A 26,312-nucleotide genomic window follows, 5' to 3' on the forward strand; every position below is an offset into this window, starting at 1 on the left:
AGAGCCCACTAACAAATTAAAAGAATTTAAATAATGCTAGCAAAAGTTGACGCGCAATTGCTAAGGTGATGCCGTTAACATCACTGTTAAGCTGATTAATTATAGATTAAGGAGTTTAAGCTCTCGTTTACAAAAGCTAGGCCAAATTAGTTTAGCCTGCACTGATTCAAAATGTTTGCCAGTGATCAGTGTTGATGAACATAAGGTTAATTATGATGATTTTCTCACAAAGTTTTTACCTGTGTTGCCAAATCCGCCTCTTACTTCTTATACTCTTGATTCGATATGGCTTCCTCTCCGTGAGAGAGAGAGAGAGAGAGAGAGAGAGAGAGAGAGAGAGAGAGAGAGAGAGAGAGAGAGAGAGAGAGAGAGAGAGAGAGAGAGAGAGAGAGAGAGAGAGAGAGAGAGAGAGAGAGAATTCACCCTTGGTTTGTTCGACCTCTTTCTTAGCTTCCTTTGACCTCTTTGCTAAGATGAGAGAGAGAGAGAGAGAGAGAGAGAGAGAGAGAGAGAGAGAGATGCTTGCTTCCTTGCTTATGCCCTTGCTTATCCCCATCTTCCCCTTCTTGCTCTCGTCGAGGCCTCCAAGCCTCCATTGGGAGAGAGAGAGAGAGAGAGAGATAGAGAGAGGTCGCCTTCCTCTCCCCTGCTTCAAGCTCTCTTTGTCAATCACGTTCATGCCAAAACACAACTCCCTCTCTAAGCCTTCTCGTTTTTTGCCTCTTAAAAAGTTCCCTTCTCTCCTTTTTGCCTCATGCCCATCAGTCATGAATGATGTGGCACGTGAACCCTCTTTGATGATGTGGCATGCCATTCGATGGACCTCCACCAAATCTATCTACGTTGATGCCAAATGTGAGCGCTAGACCGTGCTGAGGGTTTTTTGTTTCATAGTTTCCACCTTCCGAGCTCGCCATGAGCCACTACAACTCATCTCCCCCTTCTTGCGCATGCTCTCGCTGCGTGCCGCCATGCTTTCCTCCTTGCCACACTATATAGCCCTTAAATTTTTAATTGGGTGGCCATCCATGGGTGGCCCCTCCTCTTGAGATTTTGGATGGACAACCCTTGTAATATGGGCGTGCTGCCACCATAGCCTCAATTGGGTGGCCTCACCCTCTTTATGCATCACAAAGATAGTGTCGGATGCCCTCAAGATGCTAGTGTAGGTGATTGCTTTTCACAAAAGGCATTCTCTTTGCATTCGGTTAAAAATTTTCTGAGTTTCTTTGCCACAACCATATCGGAACCTAGCAGCCTTTAATAACAATATTATCTCAGAGTCCAAAAATAATCCTGCTCAACCGTGCCGCAACTGACACCGGCCTCAAGGCATATTATCTCATCAACCCGAACTCGGTCTGACAAGCCGTAAATTCCTTTAGACTTCTCAAGCTATATGAAAAATGCATACAACCCCTGTTGAGGCCCTAAAATTCTCAGATGGAACATTGAGCGAGGAGACGGACCTGGCATGGAACTGGCCCTCGACGAAACTTAAAATGGTAATAACTTGGTGACCAGATCTGTGATTGCTGATGTGAAAATACTGACGTGCTCCACAAAGTGAGCACTTTACGATCATACATTCATTTCATTTCTATCCTCTCAATTGCAGTTGCCCAATCCGGTACAGATTTGCAATCGACACAAACTTCAAGCTGACATAACTTCCTCACCGTAGCTCCAATTGACAAGCCATAAAGACAGGCTCGTAGAGCACCTTGAGCCCTACATTCTAGCCCATAAAATTTGATTTATTACCACTTTATATGTATCCACTTCTAGCATAAATAACATAAGTTCTAGTCCCTTAAGGCCGCCTCTGGCATACATTTTGCATTAAACTTGACCTGTTAACAAGCCCTGATCGCTGCTCAATAAATGTGTAGGATTCAAAAAACCTTAGCTTGCATTTCTTTTCTCTTTTGCCCATCATGGAATCGGAGCTGCAAGACATCCACCCCCTCTGAACCTGCACAGCCTCCAATCTGTGCCAAATGCACTTCAATCTGCATCTGCTATAGGTACCTTAAGCTCTTTTCCATCATCAAAGTCACGTAACTAGTAAACATAAGAAAAATAAGATAAGGCTTATACCCTATCATCAATGGTTTAGCTTAATCATTAGGTAATTGTCCATAGTAAATCTTTGAACCGTATCTGCCATATCTCCAAAGCATTCACTTATGGAAAACCTGTTTAGTGAACCCTGCCAGACTCAAGTGCTCCGGTTAATGATGCACATGTCTCAACCATCAAGCTCGCTTTAGGGAACCCTGTCAAGCTCAAGTATGCCTTACTCTGTCTGCACACCAAATGGCCATCAAGTCATTTACTTCAAGTTCTGGTAGCAGAACCAACTCAAAAGATGTGAAGATACTTCATCAATTGTCCAAAGAGTCAACTGGAAGTTAGCCATGTAAGCTTATTGATCGCATAACCAAAATCTCTTCCCACTTAGCATAAATCCAATAACAAAACCTTGAACAATGCAACCTACTACAAGAACAATGAAATCCATGTTGATAACCTATTCACAATCAGCATGATCTAGGCAATCTTCAAAGTCATCAATGCTATCCTTTGCTTCCTCATTTGCATCCACTCTACTTAGCAATCCATCATAATACTGCAAAGGTTCATCTGGCACCCCCTCTGAAGGGGTACATGCATCACAAAGCTTTCCTATACTGTTATAACCATCTCCTTCAGATCTGGCCAAAAAACCATCAATTATGGCATCTTATTCTGTGATAACACAATCTGCAAACATATTGTTAGGAGCAACCATAGGCTCATCGGCATTTCAGGCTCATCCTGTGTTGGCTCCACAATCTCTGTGACTTCATCAGCTGTTGTATATATAATAACTTTGTTAATGCAATCACTTCCATTCAACGTGTTGTCCTGCTCAGCTATAGTGTTGATAGATCCATTAGTATCTTGTAGAGGATCATCTTCTTGATGAACTCTTGGAAAACATCCCATGCCAAGGTCAATGCTTGTAAAACACTTGTTGTACAGTCTACGTCCTCACTGGAATCATTGTTGGAGGTAACTTCCATGCGAGCAATCTTTGAAAAAATTTCATTTATTTTTGTTTTTGCATTAAATTTATTGTTTACCTTTTCAAGATTGCTCAAAGTATGGTCCTCTGAAGCTGAATCTGCTACCTCCAAAGCTGTATTTACTTTGGCTTTACTTCTTGCAAAAATGTATTCCCTAAATTCATCATAGTTGAGGAACTGCATCTGATCTCCTTCACCTTTACTGAAGACAACCTGGCTTCGTTCAGTAATCTCCTTTATTTCTAGATCTAGAATCCTTGAGATTTTGCAAATAAATTCCTTTGCAAAATAGTCCCACCGTGTGGGATATGCTTCTGCCAGTTCTTGAACCTGCTTTTAAAATCTAAATTTACAACCTCTTCAAAAGCTACAATCATCCGATTTTCAGGAACATTTTGGCTCTTCATCTTAGCTTTAGAACATGCAATAAAACCTTCTTGATCATATCCCTGAAAATTACGATATTGCTCCCATACAACAGTGCTAGCTCTAGAACATCATCAATCTGCTTTTTTATTTGCATGTCTTTTGCTTCCTGCAGACATCCCTGAACTAATTCCAGCACTTTTGGTAATTCTACAACTGCTAGATTTTTATCGAATCCATTGGAATTGAAAACGTCAATAAACTGCTTCAATTGTTCTAGCATCTCCATCTTTACCTCCCATCCCGGCTCGGTTTTTCATGCCGGGTTCACCAAATATGTCAGGAGTTTAAGGTTTTGAGAGGTGAGCCGAGAAGGCACGGGGCCTCTGGCTATGGGAGAAGAGAGAGAAAAGAGATGTACCACACCACACAAGTGCCTAATATCCTCTCCAAAACGAGAGCTCAGTAACAAATCAAAGAATTTAAATAATACTGGCAAAAGTTGACGCACAATTGCAAAGGTGATGTCGTTAACATCACTGTTAAGCTGATTAATTGTAGACTAAGCCTGCATGGAATTCTGCTTTCTGGTCGCTACCATGATCGCTTGGCTTTGATCTTCAACATGTATCTTTCCAATGAAAGAACTGCTCATGCAATCTGATGAGACAATGCAAAGCAGAAGAGTCGTGCTTTCCTAGCAGGATAGTTGAAGGAGACCAAGAAGCCCAACAAGCAATAGCAATTTCAAGACCCTAGCACATACAAGTTTTGCAAAACTCTATAGATGAGAAGATCAGTGGATCAAGGTATTAGTTTTATTGTCGCCGGAATTAGAAACCCTACATGCTCTCCATCAGCCTGAATAAACACTTCCTCACTACCACCTTCTGCGTTCGCCACCTCTTTTGCGATGCAACCCTTGCTCCAGAGTCCACACACCTCGCCCGGTTTTTGCTTCATCCCTGTCAGCAGCCCAGCACACTCTCCACTAGTCCGCTGCACACAAACATATTGTTAGGAGCAACCATAGGCTCATCGGCATTCTCACGCTCATCCTGTGTTGGCTCCACAATCTCTGTGACTTCATCAGCTGTTGTATATATAATGACTTTATTAATGCAATCACTTCCATTAAACCTGTTGTCCTGCTCAGCTATAGTGCTGATAGATCCATTAGTATCTTGTAGAGGATCATCTTCTTGATGAACTCTTAGAAAACATCCCATGCCAAGGTCAATGCTTGTAAAACACTTGTTGTACAGTCTACGTCCTCACTGGAATCATTGTTGGAGGTAACTTCCATGCGAGCAATCTTTGAAAAAATTTCATTTATTTTTGTTTTTGCATTAAATTTATTGTTTACCTTTTCAAGATTGCTCAAAGTATGGTCCTCTGAAGCTGAATCTGCTACCTCCAAAGCTGTATTTACTTTGGCTTTACTTCTTGCAAAAATGTATTCCCTAAATTCATCATAGTTGAGGAACTGCATCTGATCTCCTTCACCTTTACTGAAGACAACCTGGCTTCGTTCAGTAATCTCCTTTATTTCTAGATCTAGAATCCTTGAGATTTTGCAAATAAATTCCTTTGCAAAATAGTCCCACCGTGTGGGATATGCTTCTGCCAGTTCTTGAACCTGCTTTTAAAATCTAAATTTACAACCTCTTCAAAAGCTACAATCATCCGATTTTCAGGAACATTTTGGCTCTTCATCTTAGCTTTAGAACATGCAATAAAACCTTCTTGATCATATCCCTGAAAATTACGATATTGCTCCCATACAACAGTGCTAGCTCTAGAACATCATCAATCTGCTTTTTTATTTGCATGTCTTTTGCTTCCTGCAGACATCCCTGAACTAATTCCAGCACTTTTGGTAATTCTACAACTGCTAGATTTTTATCGAATCCATTGGAATTGAAAACGTCAATAAACTGCTTCAATTGTTCTAGCATCTCCATCTTTACCTCCCATCCCGGCTCGGTTTTTCATGCCGGGTTCACCAAATATGTCAGGAGTTTAAGGTTTTGAGAGGTGAGCCGAGAAGGCACGGGGCCTCTGGCTATGGGAGAAGAGAGAGAAAAGAGATGTACCACACCGCACAAGTGCCTAATATCCTCTCCAAAACGAGAGCTCAGTAACAAATCAAAGAATTTAAATAATACTGGCAAAAGTTGACGCACAATTGCAAAGGTGATGTCGTTAACATCACTGTTAAGCTGATTAATTGTAGACTAAGCCTGCATGGAATTCTGCTTTCTGGTCGCTACCATGATCGCTTGGCTTTGATCTTCAACATGTATCTTTCCAATGAAAGAACTGCTCATGCAATCTGATGAGACAATGCAAAGCAGAAGAGTCGTGCTTTCCTAGCAGGATAGTTGAAGGAGACCAAGAAGCCCAACAAGCAATAGCAATTTCAAGACCCTAGCACAGACAAGTTTTGCAAAACTCTATAGATGAGAAGATCAGTGGATCAAGGTATTAGTTTTATTGTCGCCGGAATTAGAAACCCTACATGCTCTCCATCAGCCTGAATAAACACTTCCTCACTACCACCTTCTGCGTTCGCCACCTCTTTTGCGATGCAACCCTTGCTCCAGAGTCCACACACCTCGCCCGGTTTTTGCTTCATCCCTGTCAGTAGCCCGGCACACTCTCCACTAGTCCGCTGCACACAAATGAGAGAGAGAGAGAGAGAGAGAGAGAGAGAGAGAGAGAGAGAGAGAGAGAGAGAGAGAGAGAGAGAGAGAGAGACCTGGCTTTGCCTCTACCCGTCACGTCTATCTCTCTGCTCCTATGATGCCCTTTGCCTCCGGATCTGTCTCCATTGCCCCTGCCGACCAAGCTCTGGATTTCACACCCGCTCACCACACTTTCGTGCTGATTTGCTACCATTGCTACATATGAGTCTCCTCTCACAATCCGCCTGCCTCCCTGGCACCACACCTAGCCTCCCCGCCTGCAATATCCTTCTCACCTCCATTGATTTGTCTATGCTTCTTCAGGAAATCCTTCCTCTAGTACAAAACAACATGTAATAAGCATGATTGGGTACTTACTGACATACTACTGGTAGGTTCTCTAATTTATCAGTTGGAATCTGCCCAGATGCCATTTGGTGGATTTCAGCCTTACACCCCACCAAAACTGAATAGTCTTGATTCGAACCTTTGAAAGATCGTGAAGTAGAGTTAACTAACCGCTGGTCTAAGCCATCCCAACACATGACCACATTGCTCCGCAACAGCCTCCTCATTTAATAAAAAACACATCCAACCCCCAATGCACTAATGGTCAACCTTCTCGTGACCAGCTTCTCCCCAACACACCTCTCCCGCTTGCCCTCCCTCCGCCTTGCTGATGTCGACGTCTGCATCCCCAACTGCTGGTGTCGACGAGACTGCATCCCAAGTGCTGTCCTTTTATTTGTGTTTTCTTTCGATAGGGAATCACCCACGTGCGCGCTAGTGGGAGCAGAAGGAACGTAGGCACTGCGAGAGAGAGAGAGAGAGAGAGAGAGAGAGAGAGAGAGAGAGAGAGAGAGAGAGAGAGAGAGAGAGAGAGAGAGAGAGAGAGAGAGAGAGAGAGAGAGAGAGAGAGCATCGTCGCTCCACGTGTGCAATACATGCGAAAGAGAGTTAGAGAGCTACCATGTAGAATCTCGCCAGATTCATGTTAATTCAAACTTGTTCAAGATCGTGACCACATACTTGGTAACTCTGATATTTTATTCAGAGTTTCAAGAGATTCCTTCTCCTGATACCATGCGTATGCCAGGCTGCCAGCCGTTGTCAACCTTCACACTCAATTGATTTCTCTAAAAGAGAGAGGAATAGACTCGAACTCGCGTAGTTAGTAGCTATTGCTTGAGGGCGCTGAAATAGCCAACCCACCACAACCCTGAGGATGCCGACAAGCCATATATATTGAGCATGGTCTGCACGTCCGACAGAACTTAACATCGCGAGCTCTGCTTGTTTGTCTCCTGCCTCTCGCAGCCCTTCCTCGTATGTCCAATGCCTTGATGACCGCGGCGGTTGTGCCCTTCCCCTGTTAAATCTCCCCGCCTCGCATCTTCGACGATTCTGCATATTTTCCGAATTAACACAAGCCGGTACCCCCTACTTGGGTTTGCCTATTTTTTATGTTGAAACCCAACATTCCTCATTCGCATGTTATGTGCATAATTAAAAACTAGATGCACAAATTTAGAAGTGAAAGCAAAAAGCCGTGGAGCAAATCATTGATAATAGACTTGAAGTGGTGATTGGCATTTCCATTGATCCAGAGCAACCATTTTCCAAGACAATCTCAATAGAGAAGAGGACCAATAATTCGTTTTCAAGACATCAACCACATGTCTAGGGCGAGGCCTTGACTTGGTTAATAGGATGCATATCACTGAATTGTCCTCTACAATCTCTCCTACCAAGTATTTTGCACTCTTTAGTGGCTTCATATCCACCTTTTCTATATGCTTTTCACTTGTTCATACATATTTTGAGATTTTCAAGCTTTTTAAATAATACTCCCCTTCTTGTGATGCCTCATGCACTAGCTTATCCTCCTTTTGTGGAGGCTTATCTTGAATTTTCTTGAGATTACAAAATAGGAGTGATTTGTGATTTTCTTATGAAACGTTCTATATGCAATGATGTGAAGGGGATCTTAGTTCTCTAAGCAATTAATTTATATATGAAGAAAAAAACTCATGTCACTAACATTGCTAGTATATTTTTTTCCCTCATCCTTATGAGACCCATAAGGTGAGATAGTTATCACATAAAATTGATTATGTGGATTTTATTTCAAGAGCTTAATGCTATATGATTGTTTTGTTCATTATTATTTGTGTCAATACTCTCTCATGATTTAGCCCACTTCGGTTGTTGATGAGGTATTGAGAGAAGTTGGTAATGCCGAAATGGAAAAGAGGATAGATGTCATCGCTCGAGAGATGGAGCTTCACTGCAAAAAAGTTAGTGTCAAGTGAAAAGATCTCTTTCTTTTATCTATTTAGATAGATGAGCTCAATGGTCTCAAAATTGATTGCTCATATTAAGTGCGCTCTTTTTTATGTCTTATTTTATATTTAGTCCACAATTGTTGAGGACGTAGATGAAGAAGAAAATCAGCCCATAGTTGTTGATGACAATATAACCAAAGAAGATAACAATAAGCAAGAGATTGGGAATGGAGTTGACTCATGGGAGATGGCTCCTTTGAAAGTTAAAAAAACAGTTCACAACAAATTTGCTAGCATCACCAAGATGGTTGTGAGTCATCTATTAACAAACACTTAAAGGATTCTGGAATCTTTGCCTTATTTTGTCATTTTGGTTTAAGGAGTCGAAGAAGGATAAGAGTAGGAAAGACAAAATGATGAACTTCAATCTTCCAAAGAAGAAAAAGCTAGATATTTCAAGCACATGAAAGTTTGTATAAGCTCATTGTAAGCCATGTTTTAACATAAGATTTTGGTAGGTATTGAAGGAAATGCAAAATGATGGGATTTTTGAGGCAAATGCCTCTCCTCAAGTGAGTAAGCTTACTATCAGCTATTGTATACATAGATTTTAATTCTATTCATTGTCTTATCTCTTTTAACACAAAACTACTTGTTTATTGAAACTATGAAGAATATTTCAAGTTCAAGGTCATCAAGGCTAATACGAAAGCCCTCACGATACAATGACACAATCTGTGACAAAGTAAGTATTTTTTTGTCATTAACTTTGATAATAACAAAGTGGCTATCTTATTTATTGACTACTCTAACCAATTCAAGGAAAACAAAAAACACCCAAAAGCAAGAGGGAAAGAAACAAAGTATGCTAAGCATGGTAGAGATGACAAACACTCAACCCCGAAACAAGCAAGTAAAGGTATGAATTTAGTCGAGTAAGAACATTAAATTTAGTGTATTTCAATAAATGACTTGATTTTTAATCCATAAGTTGACCTTGCATTGTTTTATGTAGAAAATTGAACCACTTGACATAGAGATTGAGGAGATGGAATGCATCACTTTGCAAGGTATGCAACAAATGATGTCAATGACATGTATGTGAAGCTTGACAAAACCATTAAGGGGCTAAGAGGTAGCAACATGGAGTACTTTGGAGATTGCACTAGCAAGTCCAATTCTTTGCATCTTTTGCATTGCTACGCAACATGGGTGACCTACTCTTTGAAACCATCTACAAAGAGTAGTGATGAGTAGAAGGTAGAGGAGTAAAATACACCAAGGAGAACTCCTTATAGATTATGTATGAAGACACTTTTTGCTTTTTCTTAGAAGGATTTGCCTATTATGGCAACACCCCATGAATGGTATTCTAAGTTTCAAATGGTGTGTATTATGGTCTTCATTTCTTTACGCTTGTGCTACCTTGGCATATATAACAAATTGTGGTCTTGTATGAGATTTAAATATTCTATGTATACCTTACATGTAAGGTTCAACTATCACCTACTTTCTTGTTGTGCATATCCATAATTGTTATCCATCGAAAGAAAAATGATGGATGATAGAATCATTATTTCTCTTGACAACTTCAATATCTTAGCACTTATTTGATGTGAAACAATCCCTTGGAAAGCAAACTTTCACCATAGAATGGCACTCAAGGAATATGCATGTTTGCTATGTACCAAAGAATTAGCACAAAAGTTTTTTTTCAAAAAAAAATGTTATGTCAATATGATTTTGAGTTAATCATGTTCCTCCAATTTGGTATAGCTAAATTAAAGTGTATTATTTTGTGAAACTATCCTTTGATATGCATGTGTTTAGGTAAAAGGCTCAACCAAGACATGTGAGTAGTTCTTCTAGCTCAAAGAATTATTGCATTCTATCTCATGCTTCCATATTAGATACCCATTTTTGTTTGGTAAAGTTAAAGGCCTTCTAATTATAATTTTTAATGTGGTTTAGCATTCCATAAGTGATTCCATAATCCTCTAGTTTAAAGCACAATTTAAAGAATGAGTATGATTCAAGTTATCGAAATACTAAAAAGAGTAATTGCAAACATCATTTTCAAGAAAGAACTACTCGAGCTAGCCACAAATATGAATAGTACTTGTTACATTATTTCTCAATTTGACCTATTATGTGAGATGCATTTACCACGAATACTACAAATGCATGACTATTGAGTTTCTCCATATAATGCAATGATTATGTTTCTTAATTTGTTACGCCGGCACATGCTATTGTTAACTAAGAATGTGACTTCATACATTAAAGGAGAAATGTTTGCTCTCAATAAAAAAACCTTGATGTAATGGAAAAGTCTCTTTAGGAATAGGAAAACTAAGATATTCTAAAAGGGAAACGGAGTAAAAACTCCCTTGAAGGAAATAATTTTCCAATTACACATATAGAGGTAAACTTGATAGTCCCACTTTTACATTCGGAAGAAAGTTTCCCTCAAAGGGAGACTTACAAGATTTTCCATTTGTCAATCCCACTTCTAACTTAGGAAAAACTATCCCTTGAGTTTCCCTCAAAGGGACTACTATGACATTATGCTTTCCTCATGGGAATTGGATTTTCCATATCCACCTCTCTATTCCACATGGAAAAAGATCTCCCGAATTTCTTCCCTACTTGAGGGAGGGAGATAATGTGATAAACCATGGTGTTTTCTCTTATGGAACTCTTTCTAAAACTTCTTGTGAGTGGGTTCAAAGATCTTAGTGGAAAAGGGCTCCACAAAGACAAAGAAGAAGCAGGGAAAAGGAAGTACCCAGTAGAATCATGTCGAGGATACTGAGGATGAATGTTGGAGACTTCACTTGGAGAGAGGCATGGCCGGGGTTGTGAGTGAGCCGGAGAAAACTCACCCAAAGAACAGTGTTGTGAGGAAATTCATGGACATGGTTTGTTGCAGGTTCATGTGGATCAAGGTGCCATCGGGATGGACAAGTAACCTTGGAAGGTTGGTGGGCTTCTGATTGGCGGGGAATCACAACACATCAGTGTACTGGACATACTTCATCAAGTAGGCGGTTCAGATGGAAGAATCCAAATACAAGACGATTCAGACACATGGGAGACAGAATGCGGGCTGGACGTACTGCGTCAAGAAGCTCTTCACATGGCAAATACGAGATGATTCAAACTAAGTAGTAAGGCTATGGTCATGCGAGGCTTAGTTTTTTGTAAGCCTCGACCAGTTCTCACCATGGCAGATACGGACCCTCAAAGGGTCAGCAGTGGGTAGAGAGAGAGAGAGGTAGGCGGGTGCACGGGTAAGTTTTCTAACTATGCCTTTTTTGGCATAGTTAAATAACTAAGCCGGTGAAGCGTTGCGAAAAGCTACCTACGTCAGAGCTAGTCGAGTGGCGTTACTGAAAACTAAGCCTTGTGTGACCATATCCTAAGCACTTCTTGGATGATAGAAAGGAAGACTTCCTGGATGACAGAGGGGGAGACTTCTTGGCTAACAGAAGGGGCTACTTTTGATGCAGCTCAGATCTGAGAGCGGGTGTTGGCTATAGTGTAGCCTATATATTTCTAAAGGACTATAGACATTATAGTAGAAGTATAGGGTGGTACTTTGTGCATAGTTGAGTTTGCTCATTTTCCCAGGGCTATTTTTTCTTGTAGGTCGACCTCCATCACCTTTTGCTATATGTGTAGCACCTCTGGATCTAGTTTAGGCATTGCACTCATATGGCATTCCAATGTGGTCATTGGAGTGAGTGCGGTGTTTGGCACTTGTACATAGACTTTATCTCAAACGATTGTCTGATTATGTCTATTGTCTTCATTTTCTCTCTTCACGTGAGGGTTCAGTTAGTAGTTGTTGCCAATCGAAAATCCTTACTTGCAAGTTCACATGGAGCGAACAACACTAAAGCCTCATCACCGTGGCAATGGGCAAAGTGGAAAGGTATCACTAGACCATTGGTCATGGCCTCAGAATTCTAGTAACCCAGTTGTTCATGTTCAACCTGTGTGTGTCAAGTCTATCGTCTCAATAGCAATACAAGACCGGTCTTGGGCTATCATGGCCAAGGATATGATAGACAAGGAAAACCTTTTCTCTCAAGGTGGTTAGTGGAAAGGGATCGAGGTGTACACCAAGCTATTAGCCCCGAGGTGGTCTAGCCTGAGGCTAGGGTACTAGAATGGGGAGAATAAACGAGATACTTCCAGGACTCAATCTCGTATTGGTCCCTTTGGTTGTCTAAAGCTGTTGGTGTTATCCTAAACCCTTATTGGAGAGAAACTGCAAGAAGGATGAACAATAAAGGACTCCAATGGTTGAGCCACTTTTTGGATGGAAATAGTAAGTTTTGGAAATCCTCTAACCAGGTGGCTGCCCAATTCCAACTCAATGGCACTAAGAAGCTACTCGTCAATAGAGATGTAGAAGGCCTGGACAATATTCTGATGTTGATCTATGAATCTACTTTTGAGAAGAAAGCTTGGAAATGGCCCATGAGTAGCCAATGTTTTAAATCTCATAGCAAGAGCATTTACCAAGCGTTAATTCACGAAGCTGATTGCTTCGCCCCTTTGAACAAGCAGTGGAAGAAACAATGGTCGAAGGATCGATGGGTTGAGGTCACGAAGAACATTTTGAATCCACAGTGGCTTTATTTTATGAAGGTGCAGATTAGTTAGTGAAGACCTCACCCACCTTTTCATAGAATGCGCAAAAAATAGAGGAAAGATGTGCAAATGGATACAAAGAATGTGGAATATAGGGTTCCTCAAGAAGGATATGTGCCTTGGTGGAAAACAGTTTCGAAGCTCTACACTTCTAATTTATACTTAAATTGTCAGATAGTGTTTCTTCAGTAACATCTGGAAGGCCAGGAACTGCCGCATATTTGATGGTGACCACTCTTTGGCTAGCTTCTCAAAGATTGTACAAGAAAGTAAGGAGATTATATATGGTGTGGGTAAAAGCCAGGACTCGAAATTAGGGCAACCTCATCATCCGATCAAGCATTGTCGGGTAAAGGACTGGTCTTTTGACAATAGTGCACTGTTAGGTACTTTTAACTAAGCTCTGATGTAACCTTATGTCCCTCAAGCCTCAGCTTGAGCTTGAGGCTCTTTTGTTTAGTTCTTGGTGACATTATAATACAATCACTCACACTTGTGAGTTTTGCACAAAAAAAAGAAGGAAGTAAAATAAAAACAATAAGATTTAAATTCAAAACACAAAAAGTATTAGCGTTTTTCATAAGAAATATAAATTTAATAAACATTATAAAACAAGATGCTGAAATGAATTTTTATGAAGTTTTTACATGAAAGGACCTCTATCAATACCTCATATCATGGGATCAAGCAACTTTGGAAAATAGCATTTAAAAGACTATCATGTCTTTCTATTCACATGACTTTGAAGGCCCCTTTGGACACTTGCCAAGCAATGAAAATTGAACGACCTTCACCCATAGTGCAGTAAGGCCTTTAGCAGGCCAAAAAGTGTACCCAAACCAATGCAAAAGGAAGCAAACGAGAGATTTGAAAGCCAAAAAGTAAGTGAGAGAAGAAAGAGAAAACATGTTTACCTTTAAGATACCCTCTTTTTTTTTGGGTGATTTCCATTCTCTCCGCTCTTTGGTATTGGACTAGGAGGACAACTAGTTGGAAACCAACAACCAATTATTTTTTTTGGCAACTCCACAAGTGACTAGAAAATGTTTGCAACTGGTTGCCAACTGGTTGCCAACTAGTTGCCAAACCAAAGGGCATGTGAATAGACCCTAAGATGGACAAGAAGGTACAAGCGCCTTGCAAGTGGGAAACTTGCTAACATGGCCTCTCTTTTTTAACACCAAATAAAAGTTACTATTAAAAATTAGTGATGTTACAATATACCTTGCGGATGGCCTACTAAGGGTCCTCTATATACCAGGGCTGCATAATTTCCAATAGCTCAGAACATTACACAATACAACCAAAGTGCTTGTAGTCTCTAGTGAGAATTGGATTTGAATCGTTATGGATAGGACAAACCAGAAAATAAAAAAACTCAAGCATGCCCATTGACAAAATTGTCCTAGTTGAGTCTCCAACCAAAGGAGTAGCAACAGCAGAGTATTCTTTGACTTAGAAATTTAGAGGATAGAAAGCTAATAGAAGGATGACCATGTTCTCGGAGCCTCCCAGTATGAAGAAGATCTTCTTTAGTTGAAGTCCTTGTATGCTCCTGAATTGATGAAGACTTTGCAAGGTGCCTATTCTTGAACTGCACCTCCAAGGAAACATGCTTGATGGGTGATATGCGCTTGTAGAGAGACACAAATTAAGTGATTCCAAATCGTCTTCGGATTCATCATTGTCTTCACGTCATGTGGAGTACAATTCAAAATGACAAAGCACCTCTACAATAGGATTCTTAACTTCAACAAAGCATCCCTTAAGTTGCATATGATGTATATTTAGAATTTGACATCTTTTGGATGGATTCCCTAGTTTCTCCCAAGGGCTTGAAAGGCCGGAGTGAGGGCTATTTTGAGGCTATGCCGGGCCTTCAAGTCATGCTTAGTGCTAGCTCCGTGTGCTCATGTCTAGACATATTCAGGCTATTAATGTGGATACTTTTAATCATTGTAGTACAACGAAGCTTGAGCAGGCAGTTGGGCAACTCTCTCGGCCCATCTCTCTCTCTCTCTCTCTCTCTCTCTCTCTCTCTCTCTTGCATTTATTCTCCATCTCTCATCTCGTGTGTTCCATATTTCTCTTACCCGAAACCCCCTGCAAAGTTTTTCTCAATTATGCTGAGCATTGTGACATTGGTGTCAGAGAGAGCTTCGGTGGCTCTACGATCAAGGAAGTTGTTTTTTGGGTGATTGTGGTGCTACATTTTTTTATGTTGCGATGAGATAATTTACAGCTTCGTTTCTGGTTTGAGAAGACTTTGCATTTGTTGATTCATTCATCGCATTCTTGCCCCGCTTCATGCAAATATATGGCTGAAGTAACGTCAATGGACCCCCTTTATTCGGCCGAGGAGGCTGGAGCGGGTCGCGACCTTGATGACAAACCTCTCCACTCTCCAATGCAAGAGAATATTTAGCCTATATAAAGCAATAGCAAAAAGTATACGAGTTAATGGACATCCTTGTCTTGTCTGATGGATCTTCTAACGCAAAAGCGTTTCTTACAGAACAATTTATAGCAACCATGGATTAAGCATTACCAAAAATAGAGTCGATACATTTTTTATGAAAGATTTACCTAGACTAGTGTCCTACCGGAAGGACTACAAAGTAAAATCCCACTCGTGCCTATCATTTAAATGATCAAAATCAAATTTGAAGAAGATAGAGTTTTTTACTATCTCTCTTCCTTGCTCTAAATCTTCCCAAATAGTCATAATGGCATCTAGAACTTGTCTGCCATTTTAACAAGCTTGTTTTCTCTTTGAACATAAAGTGGTCCATTACAAGGCTCAACCTCCTAACTATGGTTAATGCACACACTTTATACAGAGAAGTCATACATGTGAAATGTTTCAATTTGTCCCTTACAAAGTTCAACCTTCAACCTCTTAGGTGGGGTTAATGCAAAATTTGTATAGAGAAGCTAGACATGTGATATGTATTCAATTACCTAGATGGTCTCTTTCCTCTCTCTCTTATGTATGAGTTTAATGACTCTTATTATTAATTGTTATCATATACATGTGGTAGTGATGTGTGTGACGACACTTAGGACCGTAAGGGCATTTTTTCCTCACTAGGAGGTTTCGCCCCCCCCCCCGCCCGGTGCATTGTATATATATCCATCAGTCTAGGGTTATCTTATCTTTCCATTGCACACTAAGTAATACTACTCTTTGTTTGTGTGCCTTGAGCTTCCTTTGTTTTCTCCGAGCTGTGTGCAGTTCCTTGCAACCCTATTTTCAACAATTGTTATCAAAGCAGGTTGCATCCTCTCGCGCTTAGTCATCAGTGTCGCCAGTACTTGCCTACTCACTTTCTCTCAAATTTTAGTGAGCTGCAAGTCGATAAATACTTCGGGAAGGCTCAGTTTTCCATTGGGCTCATTTTGGCCTCTGTTTTCACTACAGGCAGTACTGCACAGGAAATTTGTCATTTTGTGCATAATTTTTGTTAGTGTCATTTTTTGCATAATAGGTCCTTACAATTTTCTACGGGTTGTGCTATATAGCACACATTATTCCCACTTCGTTTCTCCTCTTTTCGGGTAGTTTTCACACCAAGTGCATGCATTCACCATGGCTGACAACAACAAGATGTGTTCAAGTTGTTTGTTGTTGAATATAAATTGGATGGGGACAATTACCCAATGTGGGCTTACATGATGCAACATGTTCTTCTATCAAAGGGTGTGTGGAATGTTGTGCATGTCATTGATGTACGTCCTTGTTTTGAGGATACAAGGGATATTGAGGATGTTGCAAGTTTTGGTGGTAGGATTGCTGTTGCTAGAGATGTTTTGCTCACAACTAAGCAGGCTCGTTGGGATGTAAGAGATGCACAGGCTCATGCATTGATTGAATTATCTGTGAAGCGCACTATTACTCCTAACATTCGTTCCACCATTATTGTAAAGCTAGTGACCACTTGATCAAGCAGTGTCCGAAATTGAAGGCATAAGAGGCTAAGAAGAAAGAGGTTGGTTCCACTACAAATGCAAAGTCTTCTGTGAAAGGAGATTGTGATGCTGATGTAGATGCAAAATGGGTTTTTAGTGTAGAGTGCACTTATGATCCTTCTCTCCATGATGCATGTATGTCAGTTGTTGCAGATGCTCGTATGTGGTACTTTGACAGTTGCGCTACAAAGCACATTACCTCTCATCGTGACTTGTTTACCTCTCTCGAGGACGTCCCTCATAGGAATACAGTCACTTGTGCTAATAATGCCTCTTATCTAATCAAGGGAGTTGAAAAGATTGTGTTAACTGCTGCGAATCACAGTTCTTTCACACTTGTTGATTCATTGTATGTACATGGGATCAAAAAGAGCCTTTTGTTTGTATCCGCACTTGCTAGACTTGGTCTTGTTATCAAATTTGTGGATGACAGATGTACAGTCCATGATCTCAATTTTGGTGATGAAATTGTTGCATATGGCATTTTATGTCGTGGGTTGTATAAGCTCACTTTGTATGATAAGTGTGGACAAGTTTTTGCAAATGCAGTTGTGGATTCAAAGGCTATTTTAGATGCAAAACTTTGCCATGCACATTTTGGACATCTGAATTTTTCTAGTTTGATGTGTTTGCAAAAATGTGATATGGTTGTTTCTTTGCTGCCTCTTGAAGGTTCCGATTGAGGGGGAGAGTATATGTCTCATGAATTTAATGCATTTTTGGCTAGTCGTGGGATAAAACACCAATGTACATGGTCGTATACACCTCAACAAAATGGTGTTTGCTGAAAGAAAAAATAGGTCGGTTTTGGCTTATGCTTTGGTGCCACAAATGCAACGCAAAAAAATGGATGATAAGGCTGTCAAATGCATTTTTGTTGGTTATGGTGTTGAAACCAAAGGTTACATGTTGTACCATCCACAAACAAAGCGTATCTTGGTTTCACAAGATGTTGTATTTGTGGAAGATTTTGTTCAGTCCTTGTTGTCATGTACTAGAGACAATAATGTAAGCTCACAAGGCACATTTATGACAGTTTGTTACCTCTTTTCGATGGTGAAAATATGAATGTAAATTTGAATGAGGCAAATGCACAGTCTGTGGGGGTTTCTAAAAATGTTACAGATAAGCCTATTACTGATGCAGATGTACATGATGTACTTGATGAGGAAAGGGTTGAGAATGAGCAAGCTAGTGGTATGTCAAAATGGCTGGTGCATACTTTGCGTGACAGTAAATTGGACGCACCTTTGTCTAGTCGTACTCATTCAAGTTCTCACCATGCATGTTATGCATCAGATTGTTATGCTTTGGTTGTGTCTAGCTTATGTGATGTTAAGGAACCTCTATCTTTTGATGAAACACAGAATTCAAATCTTTTGGCTGCCATGCAAGCAGAATATGATGCACTTATAGAAAATGGCACATGGACTTTATGAGATTTGCCTCTTGGCAAAAAGGCCATTGGTACAAAGTGGGTTTACAAGTTGAAACGCAAGCCAGATGGTGAGATTGATCGCTATAAGGATCGACTTGTTGCAAGGGTCATGCACAACAAAAATACATAGATTATGAAGAGACTTTTACTCCCACTTGTCGTTGACTACTGTGCATTTTCTATATGCATTGGCAGCTCATTTTGGATGGGATGTACATCAATCAGATATTGTTACTGCTTTCTTGAATGGTGATATAGTTGAAGAGGTTTATGTAACGTGGCCTCATGGTTTTGTCATTAAAGGGCAAGAAGATAAAGTGTGCAAATGTAAGAATACTGTGTATGGGTTGAAGTAATCACCTCATGCTTGGTATGAGAAAGCTGACACTCATTTGGTCAAACGAGGCTTTCGTAATAGTCCAACAGAAAGAACATTGTACGTAAAGCGTGAGGGCAATGTACTTCTCATTGTTGTTCTATATGTGGATTATTTGTTGATCACTGGTCCGGATGAGGCATATATTGTTGAATTCAAGGCTGATTTGAATGCTACTTTCAAGTGGAAAGATTTGGGAATGTTGCATCATTACTTGGGCATTCAGTTTAAGGAGTGTGATGGTGGTATTGGCTTGTGTCAGACAAGCTACATAGAGACATTTCTATGTAAGTTTGGACTTGAGGATTGTGAACCTATTGCCACTCCCATGGAAATAGGTTTGAAATTGAGTCTTCATGATGCTGGTGATCCTGCCAATGTTACTCTTTATCAAACTGTTGTTGGATGCTTTATTTATGTATGCAACATGAGGCCGGATATTCAATTTGCAGTCTTACAGATCAATAAATTTATGCATAGCCTAGGGTCTAAGCATTGGCAGGCTGTGAAGCGGATCTTTCTCTACTTGAATGGCACTTTACATCTTGGGTTGTTTTATCCCAACGGGGGAAAATTGAAGCCAGATTTACATGCTTTTTTGGACTCATATTGGGCTGGTTGTTATGACACGTGAGTATCTACAAGTGGCTTTTGTTTCACTCTTGATAGTTCATGCATATCATGGTTGTGCAAGAAGCAACCTACTATGGCCACTTCCAGTTGTGAGGTTGAGTACAGGACAGTCTTCACAGCGACAGTTGAATGTGTATGGTTCAGATGCCTTATGGCTGATTTGGGTATTGAATAGGACACTGCCAAGAGTATCTACACTGATAGTCATAGCACATTGTCAATCGCAAGGAATGTTTGACAATGATTTTGTCATCCTCGTGCTGAAAACTTGTCGTATCCTGATCTTTTAGATGTTCCATTTTGGATATGAAGGCATGTATAGGCTCCTGGACATGTGCCAAATGGCCTTGGATGGTTAGATGTGCTAAATTGTGGCTTTTGGAAAGGGCCACCACAACCATTTTCATTTTGTTAGGGTAAGCCCAACTTGTGGTTCCTTAAATGTCCTCTAGCCTCCTAAGAAGAGATAAATGATGACATGGTCCAATAGCAAGATGATGCAACCTCTCTAGCCAATGATTGTAAAGCACTAAGCCTATTTAAGAGGCTACTCTCTAATGAAGCATTTACACTTTGAGAATTATCATTGTGTCTATACTCTCTCTCTTTATGCTCTTGTTCGTGGCATAACCTAACCCTAATCCCCATCTCTCTAACCCTAACCCTAACACCATCGTCAAGCTAAGGCTTCATCCACCATACCCTAATGTTAAGCCATTGGTGATTAGGGAGCACGCTTCTGTATCTAGCCCACCAAGTGGTATCAGAGCCGATAGTTTACACCTAAGCGTAAATTATTCCTCTCTTTCTCTCCTCTAATCACTAATATCTATGATTAAGCTTGGACACGTTCTTGGCAATCCCAATGAGCCACTACCCTTCTTAATCGATTGATTGGTGATTAGCGACATTTTAATAATTGCATGTGTGTGCAATTTTCAACTATTATGCTTCTTTTGTGTTCATAATTCAGTCCATTTCTCATTAGCACAACTCTCATCATATGTGGTATTGCTTTGTGCAACGAGTGTGTGTGTGTGTGTGTGAAGTGCTTCTTGAGGGAATTTCATAAAGCCCCTAAGTGAAAAACTATCTCAAGATTTAGCTCTTCAATTGCATTCCTAAAGGAGCCTTGTGCCTTAGCTTTCAGCAGTCATTAAATACTTAACTTGAGCATCATTAGCTCACTAATAACCTCCTCCAAATTTAGGGTGTGTGTGAAAAGCTACCTGCCGATATTGATTATTATAAGCTATCTTCGGTAGCTATTTCACAAGCATCCTGGCTTATTGGCTAGAACGTTGAACATAGTGTGTTGTCCTATTGAATTGTGGGTTCGAATCCAACCCGCTAGATTCTCGAATGACTTTTGTTTTGTGCTTGCTCACATAAAAGATATTTTTTTTCGTAGCGGGATCAAACAGAAAACCACTCGCTTTTAAGGCATGTGCATCAAACAACCCACCAAATAAGTTTATTTATTGTCGTTGTTGTAGCCATCAAAAGTCACACTGGTTCTAACCCTGCTATGCATTGTTGTAAACTACACCATTGCATGCAACACTTCTCTTCAACTTTTCCACCTGGAGGCCACATCCTGCACATACCAACACCAAACAGCCAACCATTTCTGCAATCGGCTTCTGTCAGCAACTCTCGACGCTTCTCCTTTTGAGCCCACGTGGTTGCAGTGCAGTATGCGGCCACGAGCCCACATGTGTGCTACTCGAGTCCACGCAGTTGCTCCTGTCAGCAATTACGTAACCCATGCAAAAAAAGTTCCAAGGCATCATTCTTGTGTGATTTTAAGCTTGTAATTGACACATTGAAATCATGCATCACTGGATTATATTAACATTGTACATACAAGCAGAGGTATGATCTTTTCCTTCCTGGTCTTCTTTGCAATAATCCTATGAAAATCCTTTAACCAGGAAGATCTCATCTCCTAGAGACAGGGACATCGAATTAAGCACCATAGTGCACACATAAGAATACATGACGATGCCCCTCACAACAAGTTTAACCTGTTTCTGTAACGGCCCTTTTGTGGTAGAGCTGGAGAAGCCTGTCAGCTTCAACTGCGAAATGCTCCGTGAGCGGTGGAGTAGAAGCTTCTATCAGTAGCTTCACCAGCAAAAACCAACTGCATTGAGGGCTCACCATGCGTGAATCTCAGCCCCCTTGTTGAAGGCGGGCCCACCAAACTCTCACCATCACCATCCCCTTGTCCTAAGAGGATTGACCCACCATTACCATCACCATCACCATCACCATCACCATCAGGCAAGGGCTTTGCCAAATCCTCTATATCCAAACCGGTCGAGCCAACTGCAACAAATGAGTAAGACCCCTGGCACAGAAGATTTGTTGCCCACTTGCTCCTTCGCACCGCTTTTAACATGCATCTCACTCTCTGCTTTAGGCTGCCACCTTTCTCTTTGGTGCCAAACCTAAACTCGACTAGCATCTCTGCTACTCCATCAAGAACCTCTTCATCTGTGAGACCCTCCATCTCTAACGCCTCATTCCCCGCTAGCCAACACAGAAGGACATTGGAGCATTTGTAGACAGGATACATTGAGAATGCTCTTCTCAACCAGCTCGGCAACGCCACTGCCTTTCCAAAGTCCCTATGATGTAAGAAGACTATGTTAGCCAGTAGATCCTTATCTGCAGAAGGATCTAGAAGAATAAACATCTTGTTTACAAGTCCAAAGCCCAAGCGATGTATGGCACCAAGCTTCCATGGAGGTAAAGAAGGCTGAAAAAGCTCATCAGTTGGAGCTTTGTCCTTCCATGCTCTCAAATCCTGCACTGACCTACAAATGGAGGTACCTCCAGGCTCTCTCTTCATCGTCCCTGCTTTCAGAACTCCCAAGGACACTGTCAGGATTGCATGCTCAGCCTCAACAATGGAGCCATCTTCACACTCCAAGACCACTGGTGCAAATGCAGACGCATGAGAATGATTCCAGAAAACCTTCTGCACTTTCTTCCGGAACTTTATTGTAGTAGGAGGCAAGCTCTTCTCCAGCTCTTTTAACACACTGACGTACCCCTTGCCAATTGTGATATGAGGACCAGGGTATTCTGTGTACTCTTTTAGCGATAACAGGTCAAGGTCATCCAAGGTATGGCATGCTGATATGGAGCACTCCTTGGCTTCTAGTGACCTAAAAAGAGACTCCTGCAACAACCTGGAACTCCATAAAACACCTTCATTAGTGTCACTATGCATCTTGCCCTCTTCAGTTTCAGGTATATTAAATGGGTCATTCTTTCCCACATGCTCATTTCCATTACCCATTCCCTGACTTTGTCTAGCTTCACATTCTTCCCTGCTCATGGAAGTCATCTGCTGCGCTCTTAGAGCTTCATCATCATCTGATGTTGCTTCGTCCATCATAAAGGACTCCAATCTCTGCCGTAAAAAAGCACCAACGCTGCCCTTTGCCAAAGAAGATGTGCTTACATCCGGTGTTTTCACCAGGTTCATGGAGGACCAATAGAAATTCATGGCAGGATACACAACCTGTGGATCGACAGGCAGGCTAAGGCCTTGGGCACGAAAGACACGATTTGCCCACTTAGCATCCTTCTTCTCCCAAGGTGTCTCTGATGATAGTGCTCCGATATTCTCAGCTATCTGATATATGGGACTGCCTTTCGTGCCATGAATGAAGGTAGCACCAAGCTCAATCTGGTCACCACCCAAATTTGCACTATGTATTCTCCCACCAATGTGATCGCTGCCCTCCAGGACAGTAAGATCGAAGGCGTGCTTACAGGTTTGATGAAGACGATGGGCTGCAGATAAGCCCGCCATGCCCGCACCCACTACGACAACCCGGGGTTTTGCAGGCATATTGCTCACCTAGATGACTAACCACTGCATAGGACGCAACACAATGGAAGTAGATGGTAAAGCGACTTTTGTGATGGAAATGTATTTGACAAGCACTGACAAGACATGCAGCAAAACAATCGATCAAATCACGAGGCTACCCTCGTGATTAAATGGCACGGGATCTTGAATGAAGAACCGGTCATGGGATCGACGGCACATGGCGGACGGGTAGGATCTCGAGGAGATCCGACGGTGAAAAAAAAACCGACGGCACTCCTCCCACCGAGACTCGAACCTAGTCGGGCGTTGTAACAACCCAATGTGCGAACCGGGTGCGTGCGATGATTTGGTTGAAATGGGGATGAGTTTACACTTATTTATGTTTGACTAAGTTTACACCTCGGATATTCGAGTTTATGTTTTAAAATCTAACGATGCATCGCAACTTTGCTTTTGTGCATGGATCCCATGAGAAGGTCTTCATTCAAGACCACGTGTTCTTTAGTCGTGAGGGAGGCCTACCCTTCAAAAGGAAGGGAAAAAGAACACCATTTCAATTTTAAAAAGCCATTCACGAGGCCTGCCAATGAAAAAAGGCACATCAATATAAGCTAGCTTTCTCAAAAACATTTCATTGAACTTAAGGTTTCTTTCTCACCAAAGCTATCCTCGATGAACAATCAAACAAAGGACTAATAATATGATAAAGCAACACATCGGTGGGTGTCTGGATGAATCAAGGTCGATGAGAAAAATCATCTCCACTTAATGATCTCTAATGGATAGCTTTGATTGTCCTTGGTTTGTGAGGTGTATATTGGCTCTATTTCATATCTATTAGCCAAAATCTTCATGGGAATTCAAAAATCAAATGCTGCTAATCTTAGCAACCATCGGAGGAAGCACCGTGTGCAGGGCCTCTTGAGACGAGGATGGATGGGTTGTCGACCTCTACCATAGGCTGCATGAGCAGGCTTGGCGGGTGCGCGCTGCGATAAGGTGCAGTTTACGTCACTGGAGCTACCCCCGGAGAGCAACACTCTGGTCGTCATCTCCTTGCTAAGAGCTCGCGGCGCTGTTGGTTGCCATAGCCGACAGTGCCAATGTTTTTTTTTCACACCATAAGCGCCCTAAGGCCTTTGACCTTGGGCACCTTCCTCAACTTATTCGAGCAAGGGTGCATGCCCACCCGGCACACACCCCGTACATAGTTCTTCACCCGGTTGTCGGCCAAAGTGCGACATAACCTCGTCGACAAGGGGCCGGGAAATTCTTCGATAAGCCGTCAATTTTCTGCAGATTCTTCAAAATTGTAGAAATTGCAAAAGTGAGTCCAAGTTAAGTTACGACAGCTTTGAGATACAAGTATCCATCACCACTTATTTCTTTGGAAGATCAAGTCGACTGCGACGTTTTCAAGGAGATGATTACGTTCAAGTGGTGTATTTGAACGGGTGGAATTACGGATTGGCAAAGCTTTGACGAACGTCGTAATTAGCACGGCTAATTGTCACCATTTGCGGTGCATACTACGGCTACGAGATTGTTTTTCGAATCAAGGTATTCTTCTTTCTCTCTCTCTCTCTCTCTCTCTCTCTCTCTCTCTCTCTCTCTCTCTTTCTCACTCACTCACTGCACAGTGTTGCCATGGATTCAGATATCAACATGACCTTTGATTTCTAGCATAATACGCATGATCCTTCCCATGATGGCTCGCGGTCGGATACTCTCATAGGAGGGTGCCTGCGACGCTATGGGAGGAGATGACGCTTATGAATTGCTCGATACCCAAGAATTTTGGGCACTTCAAGCACGCATCTCAATAATGAAAACAAATTTTGCATCCCTAAATGAAAATGTCACTAAATTGTCCACTTTAGTGATACAATTTATGCAGCAGTAGGCCAAGGGCCATGTTGACACACACATGCATGAGCACGTTGCCGATCAAGGGCAGGGCCCTTCTGGTCATGGACAAGGTCCATCTCCGAATTCTATGCACTCTCTCACTGCAAAGGAGGTGGATGAGTTGTTGAAAAACACCAAGCCACCAACTTTTAAGGGAGAGGACTGAGATCGCAATAAGGATGTAGTGAATATCTTTCTCAGCAAGTGGGATGGAATTCACACCTTAAAGCGTACTCCGGATGCAGTCAAAGCACTGCAGACAAGTCTAACACCTACAAATGGTGGATGTCTCTCAAGGAGAAGAATATCATACCACAGAGTTGGACAACCTTTGAGGCTATGTTTTGAAAAGAGTTTCTGCCCACGAATGAGGCAGATAGAAATTGGTGACAGCTTGGGACATGTGTTCCATGCACCAACACCCATCATTGCTTGAATATATCTCTCACTATCGAGATCCTATCCTCAAGTTGGAAGGGCTAGAAACCTTTCAACAAGTACGTGGGTTTGTCCGTGGTTTGACACCATAGCTTAAGAAGCACGTCAAGACTCAGGACCCTAAAGCACTTGAGGAGGCCATAGTGAAAGCACACATTCATGATGATCCATATGAAAAGAAATCACATAATAATCACGTGCCTACTAATACACACGGTAATACACACACACAGTATGGGCACAATAAAAGGAAATTTCTAGTAGTCAATTTTGAAGCAGCTAAAAAACCAAAGGGGTCTCGTGGTCTTCTCTCTCCTGAGGAATTTGAGAAGGCTAAGAAAGAGAAGTTATGCTTTCAATGCGTGGGAAGCGGCCATGGCAAAAAGGATTGTCCCAAGGGGAAATTTGCTGCTCACAGAAAGGAAAAGCAGTGCAGACGGTGCAACTGCTGCCTCTTGAATCTTTCTCACGTTTCTCCACGGTGGAAGTAACACACACTAAGGTGGTGCATGAATGCTGCATCACAGCTTCCATGTGGCAATAGACCTTCGATCCACATGAGTTAGTGCATATGCACGGGTCTCTTCAAGGGCACAAGGTGTGTATCTTGGTAGATGACAGTGTTACTC

At 41.5% G+C, this 26,312-nt stretch overlaps 1 protein-coding gene across 1 annotated transcript; it reads right to left on the reverse strand.

Moving 5' to 3' along the window:
- Positions 1–21,304: 21,304 nt before the first annotated feature.
- On the reverse strand, positions 21,305–23,650 carry LOC147445223 (putative polyamine oxidase 5). The gene has a single exon (XM_086525974.1). The coding sequence runs from the start codon at positions 23,353–23,355 to the stop codon at positions 21,565–21,567; it is 1,791 nt and encodes a 596-aa protein (XP_086382100.1). The 5' UTR covers positions 23,356–23,650; the 3' UTR covers positions 21,305–21,564.
- Positions 23,651–26,312: the final 2,662 nt, after the last annotated feature.

The sequence above is a fragment of the Adiantum capillus-veneris genome, chromosome 12, assembly GCF_014529385.1.
Source record: "Adiantum capillus-veneris isolate H3 chromosome 12, ASM1452938v2, whole genome shotgun sequence".
Classification (NCBI taxonomy): domain Eukaryota; kingdom Viridiplantae; phylum Streptophyta; class Polypodiopsida; order Polypodiales; family Pteridaceae; genus Adiantum; species Adiantum capillus-veneris.

What these genes read in the sequence shown, in the direction of transcription:
- LOC147445223 (XM_086525974.1), bottom strand. Translation starts at nt 23,355, where the DNA reads ATGCCTGCAAAACCCCGGGTTGTCGTAGTGGGTGCGGGCATGGCGGGC.